The 24,580-nt window shown below is 57.9% G+C and overlaps 1 protein-coding gene across 2 annotated transcripts; it reads left to right on the top strand.

Moving 5' to 3' along the window:
* The first annotated feature begins 1,674 nt into the window (after window positions 1-1,674).
* Window positions 1,675-21,615, top strand: LOC123597493. Of its 2 annotated transcripts, XM_045476412.1 has the most exons (4): window positions 1,675-2,013; window positions 15,244-15,417; window positions 21,221-21,358; window positions 21,475-21,615. In XM_045476412.1, exons 1-4 carry the CDS (start codon window positions 1,965-1,967, stop codon window positions 21,477-21,479), a joined length of 366 nt encoding a protein of 121 aa, XP_045332368.1. In that variant the 5' UTR covers window positions 1,675-1,964; the 3' UTR covers window positions 21,480-21,615. The 2 variants fall into 2 exon arrangements, with proteins under 2 accessions (XP_045332368.1, XP_045332367.1); XM_045476411.1 differs by having other exon boundaries at window positions 21,221-21,615.
* Window positions 21,616-24,580: the final 2,965 nt, after the last annotated feature.

The raw sequence follows: 24,580 nt of genomic DNA on the forward strand, positions 1-24,580 counted from the left end.
ACACGGGTGTGGAAGGGTCTGGGGGGCCTGTGGACATTAGCTTTGGGGGACGGGGAGAGGTGACGGTGGGGGATGTCACGCCCTAAAGGGTCACACAGAACGTGAGTGGGGACATCCAGACCCAGATCCAACCAGCCAGGCTGCTGCTAGAATGTCCATCTCCTGCAGAGGAGGCGGGGGACCGTCCAGAGTTGTCCCCATCTGCCCCCCCACACTCTCCCCTCGGGACCCTCTGGGCCCTGCTGGAGAGAGGACGCAGGGAGACACTGTCGGTCACACCCACCTGGCTCCTAGAAGAGCCTCAGTGACGCCCCATCCCGGCAACAGCTCCTGGGGAAGACAAGCCTGGCCCCCCCCCCCCCCCCGCCCAGAGAGGAATCTGTTCCCTGGCTAGGCGGGGTCTGCGAAGGCCACCCGTGTCCCCGTCTGCTGTTCCTACAGCCTATGCTGCCAGGAGGTCTCACTGGCTTGCTCACTTTTTCTCAGCAGCTTTACTGATTCTTCTTTGCCTGGCCCTGGGCTGACCACGTGGCATCTAGAAATGACGGGCCGCGCCCCCTGCCTTGTCCCGTGGAGACCGCAATGATGTGACGTCACCATGGGATACCGCGGGAAGGCCCCGGTTCTGCGTGGATGGGGACCGGGTGGAAGGGGAGTGTTTTCTCCCTCAGATGCTCCGCTCCAGCCACAGCGCCAGGATCTCCGAGCTCTCGAGGGCCTCTGAGGAGGTTTAAGGTCCGGAGAGCGTCATGCGGTTAAAATACGAACAGGAAATTGCGCCGCTGAAATGGATACGTACTGGGGAGTCTGGGTGGCTCAGTCGGTTGAGCGTCCGACTCTGGATGTCGGCTCAGGTCGTGGTCTCCTGGTTCGTGGGATCAAGCCCCGGGTCAGGCTCCGTGCTGACAGGGCAGAGCCTGCGTGGGATTCTCTCTCTCCCTCTCTCTTCCCTCCTTCGCATGCGCACCCTCTCTCTCCCTCCAAATAAATACCCTTAAAAAGCAAAAAGAAATCGATACGTGTCAAAGAGTCACTTTCTGCTCTACTTGGCTTCACGTGTTACACATACATTGATTCGATGTGGGATCTGATCTAACCTGTGTGATCTCAAAGAAGACGGATCCTCCAAAGGTAAGAAGGTCTGCGGCTGGAAAGGTCGTAAGGGCATGATGGCTGGGGGCGGGTGGGGAGGACAGAGACTTTGCCGAGGAGGGCGCGTGGCTGGAAGGCTGCGGGGGCTTCTCCAGCAGAGAGCAGGGCACTCCCGGCAGGGGGATCAGCATGTGCAAAGGAGCAGCGCCTGGCGGGGCCTGGTTTTCCTGAGGATCCTGGGCCCCTCACTGCGCCTGCAGCAGAAAGTGGGGTGGGGATGGCTGGGGGCGGGTGGGAGCACAGGTGTTCTTTCCTTTCTTGAGCCTCTCCCCATTCTGGAACCTTCTTCCCCATCACCAAGGCCCGGCTCCACCCTCATCACAGAGCTGAGCCAGGTGGCCCCAAGCCCACCGGCTCTCCCCGCGGACCACTCGACTCGGCCTGACTCTGAATGTCTGGTCCTGTGAAGCCACGTCTGCTCGTGTGGCTTTGGCATCAGAGGCCAAGGTGGAGTGGGGTGGGGCGGGGGAGGGGGAGGCCGGGGAGGGGGGGGGGTGGGGGTGGGGGGAGATAAAAAATGTAAAACACAAAACCAGTCCAGACTGTTTTCACTGAATTTCTAGAAATAAGCCAGTTTCTACTTCTCTTGCTCCCTCTCAGTGTTTTAGCTGAAACACTAAAGGAGCCCACGTGTCTCCTTTAGGGAAAGACAGCCGTTGAAAGCCTAATTTGGGAGTTACACGCATTCTCCTGCCCAGCCAGAAAAAGCCCTCAGGCTGGTGATGGGCGCCTTGCCAGCAAGCACCCAGCTCCCCGACCCGCAGCTCCTCCCCTAGAGGCGAAGCCGGGGATTTACCGGTGCCGGAAAACCAATGAATGCCGTGGGACAGAGGACCGGCAGGCCACCGGGACTGCAGATGGGTAGGTGATCCGGGCTGTGGTCCTGCACTCGGCGGGCGGCAGGGAGGAAGGCAGGGCGCCCGGAGAAGCCTCCAGCCCCTGGATCAGGGTAGCTGGTGCTCTAAGCTCCCTCCCGATCCCACCCATTTTGGTCCCAGAGCCCCCTAGGGGATGCTTGGACCCACCCTCTCCAAGTTGTGGCTTTCCCTTCAATGTTACTAATCTAGGTGTCCTTTATAAAGCACACGTTTTCTCTGACCTCGGGAGAACGAATGGAGGCTTTTCTCCCTGTCAAGGCGGGACAGATGAGCACCCAGGAAACCCGGCAATTGAAGGGGGGTGCTGAGAAAGGAAGAAAAGGGGAGCTGGGTTGGGAAGGGCTCTGGACAAATTGTACCACCTCGCCAGCCAAGCCATCCTGGGGAAGGTGCTGGGTGGGCCTAGCTCCTCCCCCCACCCCCCACCCCCCGCCCTACCCTTGGCTTTGTACGCATGGAGGAGGGGGGTCTCCAGCACCGGAGAACAGGATTGGGACACTCAGGGCGGAAGAACCACGGGCTCGGACCCGTTCCCTCGCTGCAGGACAAAGGTTGCGTCTTGTGGAGGTGGGTACTTCACCTCAGGAGGGAATCTAGTCTAGGCTGGATGGCCTTCTACACAGCGGCCGGCTGGGCAGAGGCACCAGCAGCTGTCTGACCCACCCCTGCATTACAGGGGAGGTGAACTGCATTAGCTCGAAGAGTATTAGTAGAGCTCACAGTTTACCCAGCTTGGCACTGGGCCAAGCTTTCTGTAGCAGCCGCTCATTGAACTGGCGCAGGAGCCCTTCTGGGTGCCAACTATTTCCGTCCGCTTTGAACAAAAAGAAAGGAAACTGAGGCACAGAGACGTTAAGTGAATGCCCAAAGACAGCAGCTAGTGAGGGGTGGATGGAACCATGAGGGGACATCGAAGCTCCCTGCAAATCCGAACCCCCAAACCCTACGCTTCTGATCTCGTGTTTTCATCCTACAAATCCAAAATTGAATGACGCCAGAAACCCAAGGGGTTCCATTTCTCACAGAGTCTCTAATGTGATGCTAAAGTCGAAGGATCTAAGACTCTGTTGCTCTAAGATTCTCTGTGTCTAATATTTTATAGGAAACACGGGGTGGGGGGTGGTTATTCAAAACCAAACAGCGTGTGGTAGGGAACTTTTTCCCTCACTTCTTCTGGAAAAGAGAGGTCATCGCTCTGTTCCCGAAGGTCTAACATGTCCCTCCTTGACCTTGGCCCTGGAGGCAGGCAGGGGAAGCCAAAAACTTTGCTGTTTTAGGCCCATTAAGCTGAGGTGTTCCCAACGGAGACGGTTGGAAGCCAATGCGGGAGGAAGTAAGGGGCTGACCCGGAAAGCACAGAGGGGTCTCCAGGGGCATTTTCCTAGACCTGGGCCATCAGGGACCCCTCCCTCTTGCAGCCTTCACAGGGCCCCGGGGGCATGGGGGAGGGCTCTTGGAGGGGAAGGGCCACAAGGTGTGTCCCTGGAGGTTGGCCCTAAGTAAGGGATCCTCCGCCCCCGCCCCCTCTCTCGGTCCAGTTTTCCCCCAAGTCAGTATCACTGTCTGAGACTGTCTTGCTCAGTCTTGTGTTTATGTTTATTTCTCTTCGCCTCCTGAAATGTCAGCTCCCTGAGGGCGGAGGCCAAGGCCAGGCAGACCTGAGGGCAGAATTTATTCTCGGCATGAGTGAAATCTGAATGGCACCATCAGACTAAGACAGAGTCATCCTGCCTCCTCCAGCCTTCCCCCTCCAGGAAATCAGTGGCCCCAGCCACCCTATCGCCTAGAGAGCTCTGGGATCTGCTCCCTCCCCAGCCCTGCACTCCCCTTCCCCCCCCCCCCCGCCCCCCACCTTTGTCCTCATTGAGGGCACAGGCTCTGGAGTCGAATGGATGCTGGGGTCGAATCTCCCACCCACTAGCGGAATGACCAGGCGCAGTGACTTAACCTTTCTGTGTCTTCTCCTCTCTATAAAATCGAGGTGGCAATAATCCTTCTAAGAGGAGCGAAAGAAAGAAATGTCTAAAGTGTTCAGAGCATGCCTGGCAAACAGGAAGCCCTCAGTAAGTGTTAGCTGGGGCTATTAATATGCACTGCGATCACGACTGCTATTATACCTTGTCTCCCTAATGCCTACAGAAAGAGGCCCAAACCTCTTCCTGGTCTGGCACCTCTTTCCAGCCATCACTGCAGTCACAGAGGACCCCCCCTCCCCTCCTGCTTTTTCTGGCCTCTTTGCCTTCCGGCAGGCTGTTCCCCCAGCCTGGAAAGCCCTTCCATCATCTTCCCCCGGCAAACTCTCACTCTGCCTGGAGGAGACAGCCCAGACGCCATCTCCCCTCGGAAGCCAGTTCAGACCTGCCTCCCCCACCCCTCCCAGAAGCCCCCTGGGTTGCCAGCACCTTCTCTGATACGTTCAGGTCAAATCCCCAATCACTAGAACCTGCACTTACATACCCTCCCCCCTCCCCCACCCCGGGGCAGGGACTTCCTCCACTGCCTTTTCTTCTCTGTGTCCCTGGTCCCAGAGCTCCACCTGGCACAGCGTGGGTGATCCCGTGTGATTACTGAACAGGGCACGGTGCCGGGTTCTAGGTCCCGAGCCATCCGCCCCGACTGCCCGTGTCGGAGCCTCGGTCTCCCCATCTGCAGTATGGGTGCGCCGGCCCCTGCTGGGCCCACCTCCCAGGAGCGCAAGGAGGCCTGGCGTCCCCAGGCTGGCGGCCCCACGCGGGCGGGTGAAAGGGCAGGGACTGTCTTCAGTTCTGGCGCCTGGTCTTCGGTGAGAGGAGCTGAGCTGGTCATGAGGGTCGTCAGGGGGGACGGAGACGGGACTGCTGTCCACGCCAGCATCACCCCAGAGCCGCGGAGCCTGGGTTGCGGGCGGAGGAAGGGCCCTGGGCCCGGCGGGCTGGCCGCACCCGCTCCCTGGGGCGGAGGAGGCGACCCGTGCCTTCCTCCGGGTGTGGCGACCCCGCGGCGCTGCGGGCTCCGGCCCCGAGGTGGCGCTGCAGGCTGTCACAAGGGCCACTCAGCCCCGGGGCCGCTGGAGCCTGGGGCTGGGGAGGGGTCTGGAAGGAGCGGAGGGGCGGGGCAGGGGGTGGGGAGGGGGTGCCTAAAGAATGGAGGAGAGGAGGGAGGGAGAAGCTGGGGGAACAGAGGAGGGAAGGAGAGAAAATGCTAGGGAGGAGAGGGGAGGGGAGGGAGGCCGGGGCTTCTTCCTGTTCAGGGGCTTGAGGAACCGGGTCCTCCTGGAGCTCCCCACCCCCATGTCTACAGGGCGGGCGCTTTGTCCCTTAACTTCCCTCCGACCCTCCAAGGCTCCCAGGGCCCTCAGGATGAAGCCCGAACCTCACAGCCAGCTCACCAGTCCTCCGTGATCCGACCGCAGTGCACCCCCAGCCTCCTTTTCCTCCACCTCTCCGTCCCCCTACCTGCACCCCCACACCCCAGGCCCCCGCCCTGCAGAGCTGCCCGCTGCTGGGGAGGGGGGGGCGGGGGGGGGAGCTCTCCCTCTCTGCCAGACCTTCGCAGGTGGCAGGTTGCCTCTGCCTATACTGACCTCTCCCCATGGACCCCTCCCCCTGGCTCCCTGCTTCTCCCTCAGGCCTCAGCATGATCCCCTCCTCCCAGAGGTCCTCCCTGACACCCCTGTCCAGGGCTGGGTTCCCTCCCCCCTCCCCAGGCTCCCTGGCCCTCCTGCATCTGCCCTGTCCCGGCACTGACCACTCTGGGTTGTGATGGATTCCTGTGTGTCCCCAGCCAGACTGGGGGCTCCCTGAGGGCAGGGACATGCCTCATTCCCTTCGGTGTCCCTGAAGGTGTTCAGCCCAGGGGCAGAGGTGGGCAACAGAAGGTGGGATGCGTGAATGATCCGATGGGGGGGCTGGGAGGGAGGAGCAAAGAAGAGAGGGAGCTGGGGGGAGGGGAAGAGCAGGATTGAGAGAGAGAGGCACTGAGGACACCGGGCCGGGTGTGCAGGGACCCTCGGGCCCTGGGTGCTGCCTGGCTCTGGACCCCTGACCATCTGGAAGCCCCTCTTCATGGCTGGAATCAGGAGGGGAGCAGAATCTGGTTAGTTGCAGGGAAAGGAGAGTTTCGTTGCAGGGAGAGCAGGGGGCTCCAGGAGGGACCCGAGAACCCAGGCTCTGCCCTATCCCTGTCTGTCTCCCATGACAGTTTCCTGTCTACTCACAGCACCACCTATGGCCCATTACCTTACGCAGCCTCAGTTAAGCAGCCCTCAAATACATTTCCGTCTCCAACTGTTCGTGTGTGTAGAGCTATAAACGTAAACACACACACACACACACACACACACACACACACACACACTTTTTATGAGAAGAGGGGCCTAAGTCTTCAGCATTTTGCTGACTGTCCTCATAGAGCAACATGGAAGCCAGCAACGCAGCTCAAATTCAGCTCTTGGCGAGCCGGCTGCTCTGGGTCGAGGCTGGTATGGAAACCAGCCTGGTCTTAGTCTCCCATGACACCTCTAATTACCAACAGAGCTCTTCTCTCCGAAGAGGCAAGGTGTCACACCTATGTCCTGCTTATTTCAGGTCTTCCGTGAGGCACCACTTCCTCCAGGAAGCCTTCCTGGACTGCCAAGCCCAGATTAAGTGTCTCTTCTGTGAGTGTCCACAGGGTCCTCTACTTTACCCATCATGGCCCCGCAAAATGGGTATCTACCTCTCTCTCTAGTCCCATTGGACCATGGGTTCCTGGAGGGCAGGGACTGTGAGTCATAGTTGTATCCCCAGCGCCTCTTATAGGTGCTATGTGTTCGATCAGCATTCGTTGAATGAAGGAGTCAGCCTCGTGACCCCGATGTCCCCACCGACCTCTGAGCCTCCTTTCTGCTCCTACACTGGCCTCGATCCCTGTTCTGACCCTCTGCTTTCAGTCATACGTATCTGTCCCGGCCACACTGGAGCTACACACTCCCAAGCTCCCAGACCCATCCTTTACCAGCTAGCTCTGTGGCCTTCGAGAAGTTCACCTTACCTGTTTGGGTCTTAGCTTTTTTTTTTTTTTTTTTTTTTTTAGATCCCTAAAAGAGACAGTTTGCCAGCAAAGGCAGAGAAATGTAATAAACTATTTAATAAAATCCCTGGCAGAGACAGAAGGGAGTTTGCGCAGAACGGGGCATAAAGGGGAGAGAGGGCGCTGCAATTATAGCCGCCAAGAGACAGAAGCTGTCAGCAGGTGCCTGCCATTTAGAAAATGACATCTGGACCTCATTTCTCCTGGCAGTGACATAGATATAGGGCCGCAGAAGCGGTTGCCGAGCCTGGGAAGGGGCCGGGGGCAGGGCTTCTGCGGGGGGAGAAGCGGGGTCCAGAGTGCTGCTGTCTGGCTCCAGGGCAGGGAGGCTAAGAATGGAGTTGAGGAGGGGCCATTTCCTGTGCCTGGTAACTGACACTTTCTCTACCTGGTCTTCCGGAGCTCAGCCTGGGGACGCAGACCTCCCCCACTGAAAGGGATGCCTGAGGACATTGCAAAGCACCCTGGGCAATGGGGGATGGGGGGGGCAACGGCAGGCACTGGCGTTGACATCCAGTCCTCATCGGGGCTCACCGTTGATGCTCTTTGTGGGGCACCTGCTCTTGGCGGGATGCGGTGGGTGGTCCTTTGACCGCTGCCCGCAGACCTGCCTGGGCAGGAGTCGGTTCATCGTGCAGATGGAGACCCTGCTCCTTCCATCGCTCTGTGTTCCCAGATTCTGTTTCTGCCTCTGTCTGGACCTTGCTAGGTCACCGTGGTAAGTCCCCTGCCCTCCAAGGGGGTGGACAGAAAGAGCTGTGAGGCCCCTGGTAGCCCTGACCCTGCCGGGTGCCGCGCCTGCAGAATGTTCAGCAGACCCCTTCACTCCATCTGTAGGCAGCCAGCAACCTGGCAACGCTCATCTTCCATTCCCTTCTCTGGCCATGATTTGCTATTTGGGGTCCTTGGAGAAGCCCCTGAGTAAATATTAATAATGTGCCTTTGTGTACACAAAGGCCCTGCTTCCCTCCCTCGCTCAGAATCTTAACTAAAAATATATTGGATCTTTGGGTAACTTTGATGGACCTGGTGGATGGGGCTGAGACAGTGCCAGGAAACAGTTGCCCCATCGGCTGCCTTGATGCTTAAAATTCCATCATCCCCCAACTGTGCCTGGGTCTCCCTATCGGCGCACAGAACACTGGTACCAAACGGCTGAGGTTCGAGTCCTTTCCGGCTCTGGCCTATCCGCCCCCCCCCCTCCCCGGGGGGCCATAGCAGGTGTTTCCTTTGCCCCTCTGACTCTCAGGGGCGACTGGGGTCTGTGTCCCGTCCCCCAGGCCGGCCCGGACACTGACACGTGGTGGGCTCACCCCATTGCTCCAGGCCGTCCGATCGGTTCTTTCTGCATGGAAGGAGATCACGAAACGTGGAAGGAAAACATAAATCAGATTCAGGTTGCCGAGGGGACACAGAGCAAAGGAAGACAGGTGGAAATGACAAGCCAGCCTCCATGTGCAGCTTCTTCACACCTGCTGTTTGATCTCTGTCACAAGCCTGGAAACTGCAGAGAGACCCCCCCATTGCAGGAGACGAGGCCACAGAGACTTGGCGAGGGACCCTCCAAAGGCCGCCTCCCCCCGCCCCTGCCGGCGCTGATGAAAAAAAGAGAGGTTTGAGCCCAGACTCATTCAAGATCTCCTTCTTCCCTCACCCCCCTACGATGCCCTGGCAAGATTCACGGTGGGGGGAGGGGGTGGATCAGGGAGGACAGCCTCGTGGAGGAAACTTCTGAGTGATTTTGGAAGGAGAGAAGGAACAGACGTGGAATGGGGAGAGGAGAGACCGGGTGCAGGCCCCTGGGGCAGGGGCGCCCTGCAGGTGTGCCCAGCGCATCACTGGGAACAACGGTAGCTGTACTTGGCCATCTACTACGTGCCTGGGCTCTTCTAGCCCCAGAGATGTGTCACCTCATTTAGTCCTCAGATGGCCTGTGATGGAGGGGCCCTGGAGTAGCTGTCCTGTGGCTGAACCGGGGGCGGATCCGGGGCTGCCACACCCCAGATGGAGCTTCCGCTGCCAGATCTCTCCCTGGCTGTGTGCCAGCAGCCAAGTCACTTAACCTCTCTGAGCCTCTATTTCCACCCCCCCCCCCCCCGTGTCACATAGTGATGATAATCCCTCTTGAACACGAGGAAGACATTTCGATCATGACGATTCTTTGGGAGAGGGAAGCATTTGTCTGGAAGACGTCCTCGGGGACGGAAAGCTGACACTCCGAGGGCACAGAACGAGCTGGTAGGAAGGTGTCCGGAAGGATGCAGGCACGCTCTGCACGAAACAGGATCAGCTCCCTCCTGGGAAGTGGGGGAGCAGCAGAGAGAACAAAGCTGGTGAGCTGGAGAGTCAGTATCTCTCCCTCCGACCCCACAGATCTCCAACACCAATAAATTCAAAATGCTAGGTGGTGGTGGTGGGGTGGGGGGGTGGTGTTGGGGAGGAGAGAAAGGGCTAAGCTTTGCACTGGGCGTGGTCTGGGGAGAAAGGCCCAGGCAGGTGGACAGTCCTAGATCCAGACCTGGGGTGGGACAGTGTCAAAGGCGGTTGGCTCCCTGGACTGGGCTGGCTGGGCCTGAGCCAGTTACCCCCAGTCTCCGCCCCCCAACCCCCCCCCGTGAGCAGCGAGCCCCCGCTGGCCTCTGGGTGATGCCCACTCGGGTCTCATCAGCCCTCAGATGCCCCGGAGGACAGATTTCTGCTCTTTCAGAGGCCCCTGCTTCCACTCTGGATGCCACCTACACCCCTGCAAGCCCCCCTTTCCCCAGTCCCATGTCGTCTCCACGAGGCGAACACAGTGAGGAAGCATCTCCCATATTTAATTCAAAAGGGAACAGGAAGGCCCACGTCACCTCCAGCTTTCTCTGGCTTTCTATTCCCCTTCTCCTTGAATGAATTGTCTGCACGGGAGGCTGCTCCTCCCCCTTCCATCATTTCTTGCCCACCGCCGCCTGGTCGGTCTCGGTCAACATTATAATAACCTGCACATCCCTGTATCTTGTGCACACTGCTCTGTCCTTGTGGCCTTGGGCTTCTCCTTGACATTGACCCAAGCGATCACTCCCTCCGCCGGGAAAGCCATCTCCCCCAGGCTTCTGTGACTCAGTGATCCTTGCCTGGTCTCCTTTCTACTTCGGAGGCCAAGAACCAATGAAGAAAAATTCTGGAACTTTCTCCAAGCCAAAGGTGTCCAGGGATCCAGTAGGCTGCCTCTGGAGGAAGAGGAGGAAGAGGAGGAGGAGGAGGAGGAGGAGGAGGAGGCAGACGGCACGTAGATTGAGCACCTACTGTGTGCTAGGCCTTGGACAAGGAGTATTAGGTCCCATTGTCTTGAGGGCTCAGATTTTCATCCCCGTTTTACAGATTGTGAAACAGAGGCTCAGCGGGTATAAGGGATGACCCATGATCACCGTATATATCATGGGGGGGGGGGGGATTGCTGGGTTTAAACAACAACACTGTGTATCCATACTCTGTGGGGTGCCAGGCCCGGGCATCGACTTTGGGCTGGGCCGTCTGGGTCTCACCCCACCACCTGGGAAGGAGGCTGGTTAGTGTCACATATTTGAAAGGAGGGGAGCCGCACCCCCTGAGGGGAGGGGACTGAGTGAGGGCACGCGGGGAGCAGGGAGAGGAGGAGGAACTGGAGTCCAGGTCCCTGGGGGTACCCAGGAGATGACCCCTCGACGGGTCACCGCTTCAGGGACCCCATCGGGACCTCAGGGCATGGCGCCCAATGACGGGGAAGACCCCCTTTCCGCTTGAGATCCCAGGAGGCTCCCCCGGAGAGACACCATTCCCACGTGCGCCTGGTCCGCAGCTGCTGCTTTTCGTCTCCGGATCACTGTTTTCAGACGTCGTCACGACCCATGGCTGCAAAAACAGCCATTTCCGCGGTGAACTCCGCCGAGTGGCCAGGAGCCGAGACACAGAAGGAAAAGGCCAAGTGGGATCCAAGTGGTGTTTTACTTGGCGTAGACCTAGCTGGCGGGTGCAGAGCAAGCAGGGAGCTGGGGCGTTGGAGGAGGGGGTCGGCGGGGAGGGGGGGGGGTCCAGCTAGCCATTTACTCTTCACTGAAACAACTCAGCGAGGGCGCGCTCGTGTTAACAGAAGAGGAAACAAGTTCAGAGACGTTAAGCAACTTGTCCGAGTTCACACAGCGGGTAGGGGGGTGGAGCAAAGCGGCAAGGCCCCGGGGGCCTTTCTGATGGCAAAACCCACACTCTTTCCAGTCCCTGGAATGGAAGTGGGGGGTGGGGGCTGGCCGGGGCGATGGGGGGGGGGGGGAGGCGCATTTACCGTGAACGCTTACTGAGTCCTTCCTAGGAGTCAGGGGCTTTGCCTTGATGTTTCTGTTCTAATATGATACACAACGCACTGTGAAGTCATCACGTCTGGTCCCCGCGTTGCAGCGGAGGAGACTGGGGTTCAGAGAGGGGACTCCATCTTTGACCCCAAGGTCAGCATCCTTTTACAACCTTTTGGGGGGGTGGATAAAGGAAGACCCTGGGAAAGGATCTCCTTGTGAGGTCAAGGTCATCACAGAGGAAGCTGTTACCTGCGCTGGGGAGGAGGGGCTGGGGAATGGGAAGACAGCCACCAAAAAGAGGCAGCATCACTTGCAAGGTGGCGGCCCCCTCCAGGGAACCTGGCAGCGGAGGCCGCTCCCGGAGTGTTTGCTTGCTGCGCGCGCCTTGGGGTCTTGGCTGGGAGCCCACAGCCCTCTGCCTCCTCACAGGCAGCTACGGGGACCCACGGTGTGCTTGAATGAGGTGTAGCATGTGACAGATGGGGAGGAAGCCCCAGGATGTAAAACAAAGTCTGGGCAGGAAACGGAGGGGAAATGAGGGCCCCACGTTGTCAGCGGCTGGCTGGAGGGGAAGGTGCTGGGAGTGCGCAGAGGCCTATGGGAAGGTGGCCTCAAATGCCCAGCCAGCAGAGCTGGCCTGGAGACCTCTGGGTCTTGGTTCAGGAGTCACGAATATCAATATTAATGTGGCTCCTGGTAAATGCGTCCTAGAAGCAGCTGGGGACTGTAGCTGGGGACTGGTGTAGAATCCAAACAGGCAAGGAATGAGCCCGATTCTGCTTCTAACCTGCTGTGCAACCTCAGGGAGCTCACTCAGCCTCTCTGAGCTTCAGTGTTCTTACCCGAGTAGAGGATCAGCGGCACAACCCAGGAGGGCTGGGGCGTCCGAGGCTTTGGCAAGGCCCGTCTCACTCACACAGTCTTGTGGTTCTAGAGGCTTTAGGACCAGGGATCTGTTGCCATGTTACTGTGTGTGTGTGTGTGTGTGTGTGTGTGTGTGTTTTCATTTACTAATTGTGAAATACAAATACCACAGAAGCTACCAACTTAACCTTTATAAAGTGTGTGGCCCGGTGGCATTAAGTAGAGTGACGCTGTTGTGCAACTGACACGACCATCCGCCTCCAGAACCCTATTCATCTTGCCAGACTGATTCTGTCCCCATGAAACACTAAGTCCCCATTCCCCCCACTCCCAGCCCCTAGCAGCCACCATTGTACTTCTGTCCCTATGAATTGGACTCTTCTAGGTTCCTCGTATAAATGGAATCTGACAGTATTTGTTCCTTGGGGACTGGCTTGTTTCACTTAGCGTAACGCCTTTGAGAGTCGTTCATATTGTAGCAGGTGTCGAAGTTTCTTTCCTTTTGAAGGTTGTGTATGAACCTGGGTGCACAGGTCTCTCTTCAAGACTTTGCCTTCAATTCTTTTGGGTAATACTCGGGTTTGGATTTGTTGGATTGTAGGTCTATTCTATTTTCTGTTTGGCAGGAATCATACTGTTTTCTGTAGCAGCGTATAAGATTCCGATTTTTCCGCATCCTCACCAAGACTAGTTTTCTTCTTCTCCTCCTCCTCTTCCTCCCCCTGCTCCTTCTTCCTCCTCCTCCTCCTTTTCCTTCTCTTCCTCCTTCCTCTTCCTCCTTCTCCCCAACCCCTCCCCTCCTCCTCCTCCTTCTCCTTCTTCTCCTCCTCCTCCTCCTTTTTCTTCTCCTCCTCCTTCTTCTCCCCCTCCTCCTCCCCCTCCTGCTCCTCCTCCTCCTCCTTCTTCTTCTTCATCATCTTCTCCTCCTCCTCCTCCTCCTCCTCCTCCTTCTTCTCATTCCCCTCCTCCTCCTTCTCCTCCCTTTAATAGTAGTCATCCTAATTGGTGAGGGTGGTTTCTCACATGTGGTTTTAATTTACATTTCCCCGATTTTAGCCATGTCAATGATCTTTTCAAATTCTTATTGGCCATTTGTATGTCTTTTTTGGAGGAATGTCTATTCAAGTTCTTTGGCCATTTTACAGTCTTGTTGATGACATGGTTTGGATATTAACCCTTTGCTGGGTATATGATTTGCAAATATTTTTCCCATTTCATGGATTACCTTTTTACTCTATTAATTGTTTTTTGGTCCACAGAAGCTTAAAACTTTGATGTATAATGCCACGTTTTGAGGTTGCTCAGAGGAGCAAAGTGGCAATAATCAAATTCCAATTAATTCTGCCCAACACAGAACTCCATACCCAATTTCTCACCAGTCCCTCCACTAGTGGTTCTCCTGCAGGGAAGGGACTAGATTCCATGAGACAAAAATATATAAAACCAGCCCTGTTTGTGGAGCATCACTGCACATCAGAGAATAGTGACAGCTGTGGCTTCAGGTTAGACTGGGGCAAATTTGGAGAGGCCACAGTCTACCTCTGAGCCTTAAATTGCTCATCCGAAACAGAAATAACTCCCACCTTGAAGGAGCCAATGCATGTGTGCAAACTCAGGATCTGGGCCCCGTGGGCCTTGAAGTTTCCATTTATAGCATCCACAGGACAGAAGCTTTGGGGCAGCTGAGAGAAACTGGCCACTTCCTTGACATATTCTCCAAGAGGTCAAGGGCTTTCTTCCACACTCCTGTCCTTCAGTCGCCTGTGACCGTTCAAGTTTATCCATATCATCCACGTGCTTTCTCCCCTCAGGGTCAAGGAGACTGATGCTCGTGTTGTCCTCAGCCTCTCTTGAACTTCAGCCTCCCCATTCCCCACCTTTTATCTCTGAGTGTGAGGAACAAATCTGTTCTCTCTCTTTGCATGTCATAATTTGATCCCCCCACGGTCCTCAGCTAAGGAGGTTCGCTAAATAAACATTGGTGATACACTGAGGGAGACAAGGTTTGGTTTTCGGTCCTGGAGATGGATAGGAGGGTGGCCCATGAGGGCATCTCTTGCCAAAGCAGGAGGGAGCTAGGGAGATCCTGGATACAGGATCTGTCTTCGCCATCATCATCGCCACCATCATCATCATCATCTCCACCATCACCACCCTCGTATCCATCATTATTATCATGTCCACTATAATAGAGTTTGACTCCAATTTTTATGTTGGACCACTGACAGCTTGAGGTTCACGCCTCCTCTTTCTCCTTTTTGTCTCTCATCTGGACAAACTGGTAGGGAGGCCCATGCTGCCTCCTTTGACCATGGCAAGTAGTTCAAATCAAGAAAACCACGTCCCAGGCATGAAAACTCTCACCCTGGCCTCACTCCTACTCACAGTGAAAACCAGAGCCACTCACTCCTCTCTTTACACGATGGACAGCTTGGGTACAAGCCCCGCTCTCTCCAGAACCCTCCTTATGTGGGTAATAAATCTTTCCGTGGGTGTGTGTGTGACATCATTAGACTCAACATCCAAACCAATTGTGTCTGTGTATACACATGTGTTCGATCCTGCCCTCCACGGGACGATCATGAGGCAGTGACCATCATCACCACCACCGTCATCACCATCATCACTGGTTTACCCAAGTGTTCTGTGCTGAGCACAGCACTTTACGAGGATCATCTCACTTAGCTCTCATGGCAATCCCATGAGATGGGGACAGCTTGCATTCTCATTTGATAAGAAAACGGAGTCATAGAGAGGCTAAGTCACTTGCCCAAGGTCACAGGGTAAGTCACGCCCACCTTCTTAACCAATGTACTGTCTCCAGGGTGAGAAAGTTCTTCTCTGTGTCTAACTGCTCACTCTCCTGCTGCAGCCCCAGTCCGGTTCCTCCTTCTGACTTCAGAGGAGTCCGTGGGCAGAATCCAGCCAAGGATTCCAGGGCTCCCTTTGGTGAAACTTCCCCTCACCTCTTCTCCTCTAACACTCTTTCCTAGGGGACTCGTCCACTCTCGAGATTTCAATTCTCACTTTCCTGTTGCTGATTCCCAGACTCTTCACACCCAGGACTCTGCCTGCTGCCAGGCCTTCCAACAACGGTCACGTGGACGCCTGCCCTGAGCTCCGGTGTTTTGCCGGTTTGTCACCGATGCTTCCGGCAGCGCTGCAAGGTGGGCCTGACCCCCACCCCGTCCCCCACTTACAGATGGGAAGCTGGGGCCCCGCGAGGGGGACTAGAGCCCAGTCAGGGCCACTGGCATCTGGGTTCAGAGCCTGCGCCCTCCCTGCACCTGCCGTCATCCTACCCACCTACCCACCTACTGGGCTCTGTCCCCCGGATCACTAACGTCGCCGAGCACTGGCTCCGGGCACCTGGAAGGGCACGCGGTGGGCTAACTCCCTCAGTCCCCACGCACCTTCTGGGCGGGGCCATCAGGGTCTACGGATGAGGTGTCACCCAGCACCGACCACCAGATGTCACCTCAACTGCTGACTCTGGCACCTGTGCTCTTGACCCTGAGCTTCAATGATGCACCTGCTGTGTCCTCTTCTCAGAGTGGCCTCCACCTGCCCCACGGTGTTTCCATCAGGGAAAGTACGCTCTTGGTTCAAGGGCCACACCAAGTGTCACCTGCTCTGGGAAGCCTTCCCTGATCTCTGCTCCCAGAGCCCCATCCCGGGGCAGAGTCCCTCTGTGAAAGCATCAGTCTCCCCCTTGCTTAGGGTGCATCCATATGTCCTTCTCCCCCTCTAGACAATGGTCGCCAAGGAGTGGTTCATGGTGACATCAATCAGCCCTGATGGGGGAATCTCCTTGTGTAATAGACACTGCACTGCCCCAGGGAGGGGCTGGTTGGGGGTCTGTGGAAAGTGGGGAGAGTAAACACTGAGCTGCCTCCAGCTGGGTTATGGCAGGGCCTGGGGGATGTAAGTGATCTCCTGAGATCTCTTTCAATGTGGGGTTTACGATTCTATTATTTCTGCCAAGTGCCCGTTCGAGAGGAGCTGTGTGGGAGATATGGTTGGGGGTGGTGTGGAGGAGAGGGCTGGGGGTGGGTGGGGAGAGAAGGGTTGGGAGTGGGGGGGAGCGGGGGCTGCAGAGTTGGTGGGGGGGACCTGGGAGGAGCACCGATGTCAGGCTGCAGCCGCCAAGCCAGGCTGGGCTATTCTGGAACCGGGGCAGGCAGACGGCCACCCACCCGTCTGCACCAGGGAGGCTGGGGATGAGCGGGGCGCCTCCGTGCCCTGCGGGCTGGCCCAGAGCTCAGGTCTCACAGCTGGGGGGTGGGGGACTGCTCTTGGGAACAGCTGGCGGGACCTGGCAGGGAGGCCCCAGGTGGAATCAGGCCTCAAGGCCCAGACCCCAACCCTGACTTGCGGTCTGCCGAGCTCTTTGATGTGTCCCCTTCAGCACTTGCCACACAGCATGGTCAGAGGGGAGGGGACCAGGCCCATGAGGTGATGCCAGCCACGTCCGGAAGGTCATGCACCAGGAGGGTTGAGCATGACAGCGCTGGCCCGGAAGAGCCGCCTTGGGGTGTCTCCCACACGAGGAGCTGTGTCCCCAGGGTCGAGAACAGCCCAGGCCAGCGGGAAGGTGGTGACCACACAGCCCCGAGGAGGACCTGAGCACGCGTGGATTCTGGTCTGTGGGTGAGCGCCCCCCCTCAGGACCCAGGATGCCCCTGTCACCACGAGTGAGTGGCACGCACAGCATCCACGAGTCCCGGCGAGGGCCTGTCCCCCAGCTCCGCGTGGCTCTGCAACCCAGCCGGCTAATCCTCCTCGGCTGCCTAGTCCAGAGGCAGCTGGAGTTTTCCAGTTATGGGCTCTTGCTCGTCCCTCCTCTTTCCAGAGGATGTGGGCCTTCTGTCCTGGGGGAGGCCGGGGGAGGATGCTCGGCGGCTGCAGATCGGAGGCAGCCGGAAAGCGGGAGCCGTGCCGGGATGGAGAGCAGAGAAGCGGGAGGGAAATAAACAGCGTTTGACCCACATATTAACTGACTGGCCCTTGGATGGATTTTCAAGTCCTTGCTGAGACTTCTGGGGTGGGGAGGGCAGCGGAGTGAGGTCAGGGGCTTTGCGGGCGTGACTGCCCGGCCCTCACCAGCCTCCTGCAGCCCAGTGGGGAAGGCCCAGGCTTCTGCTGGGAGCATTTATTGAGTGCCTATTGAGCGCCATGCCCTGCACATACACTGGAACGCCAGGGAGGCCAGGCCCCGTCCTCACGGAGTACACGTGGCTGGGTATTTTCCACGCCCCCTTCCACTGCCCAGCTCCTACCGAGTGGACCCCACGCAGGCCTCCCTCTCTCCGTGTTCCTGCCCGGAATGTGGATACCGGGGGCAACGCTGTGTCCTGGAAAGAGCACGGATTTGGGAGAGCAGAGTTCTGTTTCTGGCTCTTCTGTCAAGGTGTTGTGCGAGCTCAGGCAGTCGCTTCACCTCTCTGGGTTTGAGCTCCCTCATCAATAAACTGAGAGACAGCTGCCCGTGCGTTGGCCCTATGTCCCCCTAGTGCCGACTTCACTTCTCCCTCAGAAAGGAGCCTGGCGACACGTGACCCCTCGTCTTCCTCTCATCCTAACTTAGAGCCGTCAGTTACGAGGGGGTAAGGGAACTCCTAAGTCACTCCGGTGTGCCGCAGAGCAAGAGTGCCTCCTGTTCCCTGCCTGGGCCTGGGAATGACCGCGGGCCAGGGAGACGGGGGTTCCTGCAGAGCGACCGGGGCCCCCAGTGACGCGAGTGCCCCTGACACTCGCCAAGTGCAAAGCTCGAGCCTGGACTGGGGGCCGGTACAGAGTGTAGCTGGGGATACGGGACCCAAAGCCATCCTGGAGAGGGCAGAGGAGGGGGTCTGGGTGGGGGGCACAGTGGAATGGGTTCCCAGCCCTGCCACCCTGTAGCCTCCCTCTAGAGACTCACGTCACCCACCAGATTGGTGGTAGAGTGTGCCAGCCTCTGAGGGGCTCCGGGAGGGCACCCAGTGAGAGCTCGTGCTGGACATCCCCGGAGGGGGCCCCTTGGGCCCGAAGCCCGTCTGAGCCCCTGACCTCGTCCCCAATACTTTGCTCTATGAGAAGCAGGAAAGATAATGCCTCTTCACTGGTAAATGTCAATATTGCCACAACGCCAGTGGCCGCGGCCGCCTTGGAACAGGAGTTGCCACCAGCACGGAGAGGCGGGGGTCTTGAGTGGCAAACTTCAAGGAGACTCCTGAGTCCTGAGTTTCCAGGCCCTCTTGGGGTCCCCTGAGACCCAAGAATGTGGATGCCAGGTGGAGGCAGTGTGGGGCTCTACAAGGGTGGGGACCAGGAGGAGCTGCTTCCGGCCTCTCTGCCTCCTCCTCGAGCCATTGGACAGATGCTTAGTGTGCACCTGTTATGCGCCAGGCCCCGAGCTGGGTGCGGTCAGCAAAGCTGCAAAGGAAACAGCCCCCATCCCCGCAGGCCTGGGAACGATAGCCCATGACGGCCGTGATCCCGACACAACACGGAAGCGTGGGCGACTGCAGCTGGGATCAGGGCTCCAGAGGACGGGTCATGGCGCTATGGGGTTGCTGACGAGAGACAGAGGGTCAGGATGCTGACTTTTTGCCTGCATCCTCCCCTCCATTGTCACCACGGCCACCATCGCCGTTGGTATTATCAGCATCGCTGTCCTTGTCGTCGTCGCCGTCACCGCCATCACAACCCCCGCTGTCCTCCTGGTCACCATCACTGCCACCACCACCACCATCACAGCTCACCCCACTGAGCCCTGCTGGGTGCCAGGTTTGTGCTACGAAGAGCTTTGTGGCAAGACTTCATTACCCGCCTTCCCAACAACCCCAGAGACAGATACTATTCGTCTTCCCTCACCAAAGAGGAGAGCCAACTTGGGAATGTGAGAGACTTTCCCAGGGTCCCTATGAAGAAGCGACGGGCTGGGGCACCTGGGTGGCTCAGTCAGTTAAGGTCCGACTGTTGATCTCCGCTCAGGTCACGATCCCAGGGTTTGTGGGTTTGAGCCCCGCTCCGGGGGCTCCGCACTGACAGCAGGAGGCCCGCTCGGGATTCTGTCTCTCTCTGCCCCTCCACTTCTCATTCTCCCTCTCTCTCTCTCTCACTCTCCTTCTGAAAATAAGTAAATAAACTAAAAAAAAAACAAACAAAAAAGAGAAAGGATGGATTCAGGTCTCCACACGCCAGCACAGATCTCCCTCCCCCATGATGGACCTCCCGGGACCTCCCTGTGGGGGTCCACGAAGGTCAACCACCTCAGGAGGAGTGTTGGGGATGGGGACTCAGATTGTGGGCTCACAGCCCAGCTCCACGGGGCCTGGCTGAGCCCTGGGGAAGTTTCTCAGCTTGGGCGTGTGGGTGAACGAGATGGCACTCAGCATGTCCCCAGTCCGCTGTGAGCACTCAGTTGGGAGTCCTTGCCTGCACTGGGGCCTGGCCTCTGGCTTCACCTCCTGTTTCCTTCCCTGTAAGCAACCACCTAGCCTGATCACAGCTGAGGCTCCATCCGGAACCTTCCCTTCACCTCCACCTTGGACACATCCCTGGGGTTCCCCTCAGGGCCATCATCCAGCTGCCTCTGGCTATTCGAGATGACGCTCCCATCCTAGACCCAGACCCGGGGCTTCACCAAGTGGTTTCTTCCATTTGGTCCCTCACCCCCTCCATGGGAGATCAGCTGACAGCCTCCTTCTCAGGCTCTCCCAGCCCAGCACTTCTGGCCAGAGTGATGGGTGGGCCCTTTCTCCTGCCCTCTTCATAAATAATGGCACCGTTACTGTGGGTCCTTGTCTGTGGTCATAATATTTTACGCTCCACTCCCCTACTGAATGGCTCCTACTACTTTGAGCAGATAAAAATGGACACGGCCGAGACAGGGCAGAGAAAATCAATAAGTAATAAAAGTTAACCTGAGAGTAAACGTGTTATCTCAATCACAGAAAGAGCCAAGAAGGTGTCTGAGTTATGAGATGAGCCCAGGGACACACCCCAGAAGCCGGGGGATGATGCAGCTTCGGGTGTGTGGGAGGGAGGCGGGGAACAGACTCAGAGGCTCCGGCCACAGCCCACTCGATCCAGGGGCTCCACAGGGGCTCCTCACAAGCCACAGCAGCGATGGAAGGAACTCGCCTCCACGCGCCTCTCGCGCCTCTCGCGATGTGCTCCTACGTCTGTTCAACAGAGGCATTTACTGAGCACCTACTGTATGCCGAGCCCTGGGATCCGACCATCTGGGTTCACATCTCATTTCTTCCACCTGCCAGCTGTGTGTCCCATGGCAGGTGACTTAACCTCTCTGTGCCCCAGTTTTTCCATTGGCACAAAGAAGCGTGTTAATATTTATCTTTCAGGAATGTGAGAGAAATGGAGGGGGCCAGTGGCTACAAACTGCTAAGATTGATGCCTGGCCCGGGGTAGGCTCTTGATAAATGTAGCAAAATTTTCCCATTGTATGAGGCCCCTCGCTGAACAAGACAGACTCAGTCCCTCCTCTCACGGAGCAGAACTTTAAGGTAGGGACTGTCAATTCTGTTCTAACAGGCGACGATACTGCGCCTCGAGAACCTTGGAAAGGTTGGACAGGCTGTCTTGTTCAGGTCACCTGGCTAGTCAGTGGCAGAGAAGAGACCCGAGTCCAGATCTGTCTGTATCTGTTACAATTGGGCCAGTAACAGAGACCCTGGCTAGCAGCAGCTGGAAAAAACAGCAGCTTATTTTTTTTTCGCCTGAAATAAGGTCCAGATGTGGGTGACTGCTGGCCCCAGTTCAGCTTTCCGTGATGGTGCAGGGGACGCAGCTTCCTTCCCCTCTACTGCCTTCAGCACATGTGGCCTCTGGTCTGGATTTGTAGCCTCATGGTCACAAAGTGGTTGCCGCAGCTCCGGACGTCACGTCCGGACGGCAGGCAGGACGAGGGGTTTGGGCAAAAAAGGTAGGGGATTTCTACCAACTGAGTCTGTCCCTTTTATTCAGGAAAAGAAGTCTTCCCCAGAACTCATCTAAGAGGGATTTGCTTCTGCTTCATTGGGTGGGGCGTAGTGACTCCGGGACAAATCGGTGGCCAAGGAGAGGAGATCCCACGGCTGACTGAGTCAAAACCACTCCCCGAAGGTGAGGAAGAGGAGATCCCGGCCACTGCTGCACAGATGGAGGCACTGATGAGTGATGAGTGGCGTCAGATGCACAGTGTAACTTCTGGAACACGTTGTGCCCCTGCCCTCCGACAGCCTGATGTTCTCCACCCCCGCCGGTGCACTGGAGCCCCTGACCGGGACAAGTCTGAAGCCGGCTTCTGGGGCTGCCGGGGCGAGCGAGGAGGTAGATGGACAAACGGGCCGTGCCATTCTGGGTGGTCATTTGTATGGTGAGGTGGGCATGTGCATTTTAGAAAAATCATAATGGTGCTATGTGGAGGGTGGACTGGGGGGCAGGGGGTAGGGAGGGTGGGCTGGGCAGCAGGTGGTTAGGGGGTGGGGTGAGGGGCAGGTGGGGGGAGGGGGGGGCTGGGCAGCAGGTGGAGCCTGGACCAGCGAGGAGGCTCTCGTGTCGGTCGAGGCTGGATGTGAGGGTTCCCTGCACCGCTGTGGGAACATCGAGGTGAAGAAGCTTCCCGTCAGAGACACCCCGGTGGTCGCTTAGATGCGGACGGGGGGAAGGTGCCGAGAGAGGGTGGTGGGTGACATAATGGAGACCTTGGGCCCGGGCCACTGGGTGGGTGCTCGGTGACACGTAGAAACGTGAGTCACTCGAAGCGGCGTGATCCCAGTCCGTGTCCCGACAGGTCCAAGGTAGAAAGACAGACCCTGTAGAAAGACAGGCTGGGGTAGGGCCTGTCTGTCCCCTGGGGGATGAAATCAGAGCAAAGTCAGCCCTCAATTCCCTTGACACCCTGTCTGCAGCTCTGACCACCGACGTCCCCGCCCCCCACCTCCCACATTACCCCCGGCTGTCACACCCCTAAGTCCTCCAGCACAGATCAGATGACCTCGCAGAGCAGTGGGCCAGCCAGGCACAGAACTGAGCGCGTGTCACGCGTTACCTCGTCTCAGCGAGACTTGGCAAGGTTTCCAGGGTAACTTACGCCGTCGTTGTGCAAACCACGGGGTTACCTTTCGGCCTTGATTTCCAGCTGTGTCTTTCTGTGACCGCACGAGGTAAGACGTTTTTAAAGAGCCGTCACAGGCCATCTCTCGTTCTCTTGCTTGGCTTCGGATGGAGGATAAGCCCCAAGTGTGTCATTTTCTTTCTGTACCCGCCGCAGCTCGGTCAGAGGCGGCCATCACGCCCCGCCCTTCTGGTCACCGGTGTCAGTACCGACGGTCAAGTACAGCGGCCCCCTGGACTCCTAAAGCTGTGCCTTCAACGGACATTTCTTTTTTTTTTTTTTTTTTTTTTATTTTTTCAATGTTTATTTATTTTTGGGACAGAGAGAGACAGAGCATGAATGGGGGAGGGGCAGAGAGAGAGGGAGACACAGAATCGGAAACAGGCTCCAGGCTCTGAGCCATCAGCCCAGAGCCCGACGCGGGGCTCGAACTCCCGGACCGCGAGATCGTGACCTGGCTGAAGTCGGACGCTTAACCGACTGTACCACCCAGGCGCCCCTTCAACGGACATTTCATCCCAGGCAGTCACAGGTGATAATTTAGGTGGTTATGAAGCCACGGCGTGCCATTGATCACCGGTATCTCATTGGCCTGGCAACGAGGTCATCACCTGTGTCCAAGCCTCATCAGTCCGAGGGCCCAGCCCCGAATCCCAACTCTCAGGGTGTATCTCTCAGAAACACCCCCCGTGCTCAGTGCTACACCATTCGAGGTCCCTTCAGGAAAACAGAATCTCCAACCAGCCCACACAGAGAGGACGGTCCGCAGAGACACGGGTCGTGAAGGGTTGTCGGGGCCGATGGAGCAGGAAGGGAAGGGAAGGGCCCCCAGGGCTTCGGGACTCGGCACGCTGCCGCCTGGGGCTGGGGAACCCGGGACGAACCCTACACCTGCTGTGGCCTCCGGTGGAGCTGAGCGCCACGGCCGCGGAGATCCCCGAGTCCCCGCTGCTGCTGGAGCCACAGGCCGCTGCTGAAAGGACGAGAGAGGCAGGAACAGATTCCTTACCTCTGCCTTCCCGGTCCTGGGCCAGCACCTCTCATCGTCCGAACCTGGCTGGAACCGGCAGTCAAGAGAGGCAGGGACACGTGACTTGCGGGTCCGGCATCGCACAGACAGTGGCCACCGAGCAGAGAGCCGAGACGACTGGACAAAGGACCAGCACATCGAGACTTGACTTTTGTACCAGCCAAATCCGTTCTGTGGCTTCCTGCTGGGTCCTGAGAGGGGGACGCTGAGACTCAGTTTCCCCATGAATAAAGTAGGGATAATAACAGCCCCTGGCAAGGTTTTTGGAGCATTGCGTTAAGTCAAGCACGTAGAAGAGCCTAACGAAAGGTACGGCCAAGGGAATAAGGTCGAGGGCCTTGTAATAGCGTTGTGTGGTGGGTGACCCCCGGCCGCTTCCTTGCCTCAGTGAGCTATGTGGCTGTGAATGACCTCTCAAACGACATGGACCCTTTGGGGTCGGAAGGAGCAAAAGATAGAGTTCTGGCTCTTCGGTAACTTTTTCAGAATGGGTATGGTGAGGAGTGGAGGGTAAGGGGCAAATGGGCCCCGTCTGGGAGGTCTGGCAGCAGAAGGTAGGACCCCAGCCCACCTAGGAGGCGAGGACAGAGATGTTGGGGACAGCTCCTCTCCTAAGGCTGGGGCCCCAGGTGAGGGGGAGGGTGGGGCCGAGAGTGAGGAGAGGGGGGCAGTCCCTCCTGCAGGTGGAGCCCAAGCAGCGGCCAAGGCCAAGTGGGCAGTTGGGGTCAGTTCTGGCCCTCGGGGCAGGGGGTGGGGCAGCCTTCTCAGGGCATCACTTAGTGCTGACACTTGCACCCAGGACTCAGGAGCTCCGCTGTGGGGCCCGGGTGCCTGCAAGTCCCATTGAGGCAGAGAGCCCGGATATCAGCGCCCCGGAAGGGATGTTCATTCAGCAGCAGTGTGCTGCAGGTGCTGGGGCACAGAACTGAGGAGGATGCCGCCGTGACGCCCTTTCCTGAGGTCCGAGGGGTCCAGGCAGAGGGCGGTGAGCAGGGGAAGGGATGGAGGCAGAGCAGGGCTCACCTGGGGGTAGGTGGGGACTCGGCCTGGCCTTGCAGCAGCGGTCACCAGATCCTGTCCTGCTGAAAGCCCAGGTCTGTCTCATCCCCCAGGCCAGGCCACAGACTAGGAGATTCGGGGACCTGGGATAAGTCATCACAGCGCAGCCCTGCCAGGCCAGGGGACAGCCAGGGGCCCG

Source organism: Leopardus geoffroyi, chromosome C1, assembly GCF_018350155.1.
Source record: "Leopardus geoffroyi isolate Oge1 chromosome C1, O.geoffroyi_Oge1_pat1.0, whole genome shotgun sequence".
NCBI lineage: Eukaryota > Metazoa > Chordata > Mammalia > Carnivora > Felidae > Leopardus > Leopardus geoffroyi.

Excerpts from the sequence above, each read along its gene's own strand:
- LOC123597493 (XM_045476411.1), top strand. The coding sequence starts at position 1,965 with ATGAATGCCGTGGGACAGAGGACCGGCAGGCCACCGGGACTGCAGATG. Across the intron at positions 2,014-15,243 it reads GCCACCGGGACTGCAGATGG|GGGACTCGTCCACTCTCGAG; the intron begins GTAGGTGATCCG and ends ACTCTTTCCTAG. Across the intron at positions 15,418-21,220 it reads GCTTCCGGCAGCGCTGCAAG|GAAAAGAAGTCTTCCCCAGA; the intron begins GTGGGCCTGACC and ends CCTTTTATTCAG.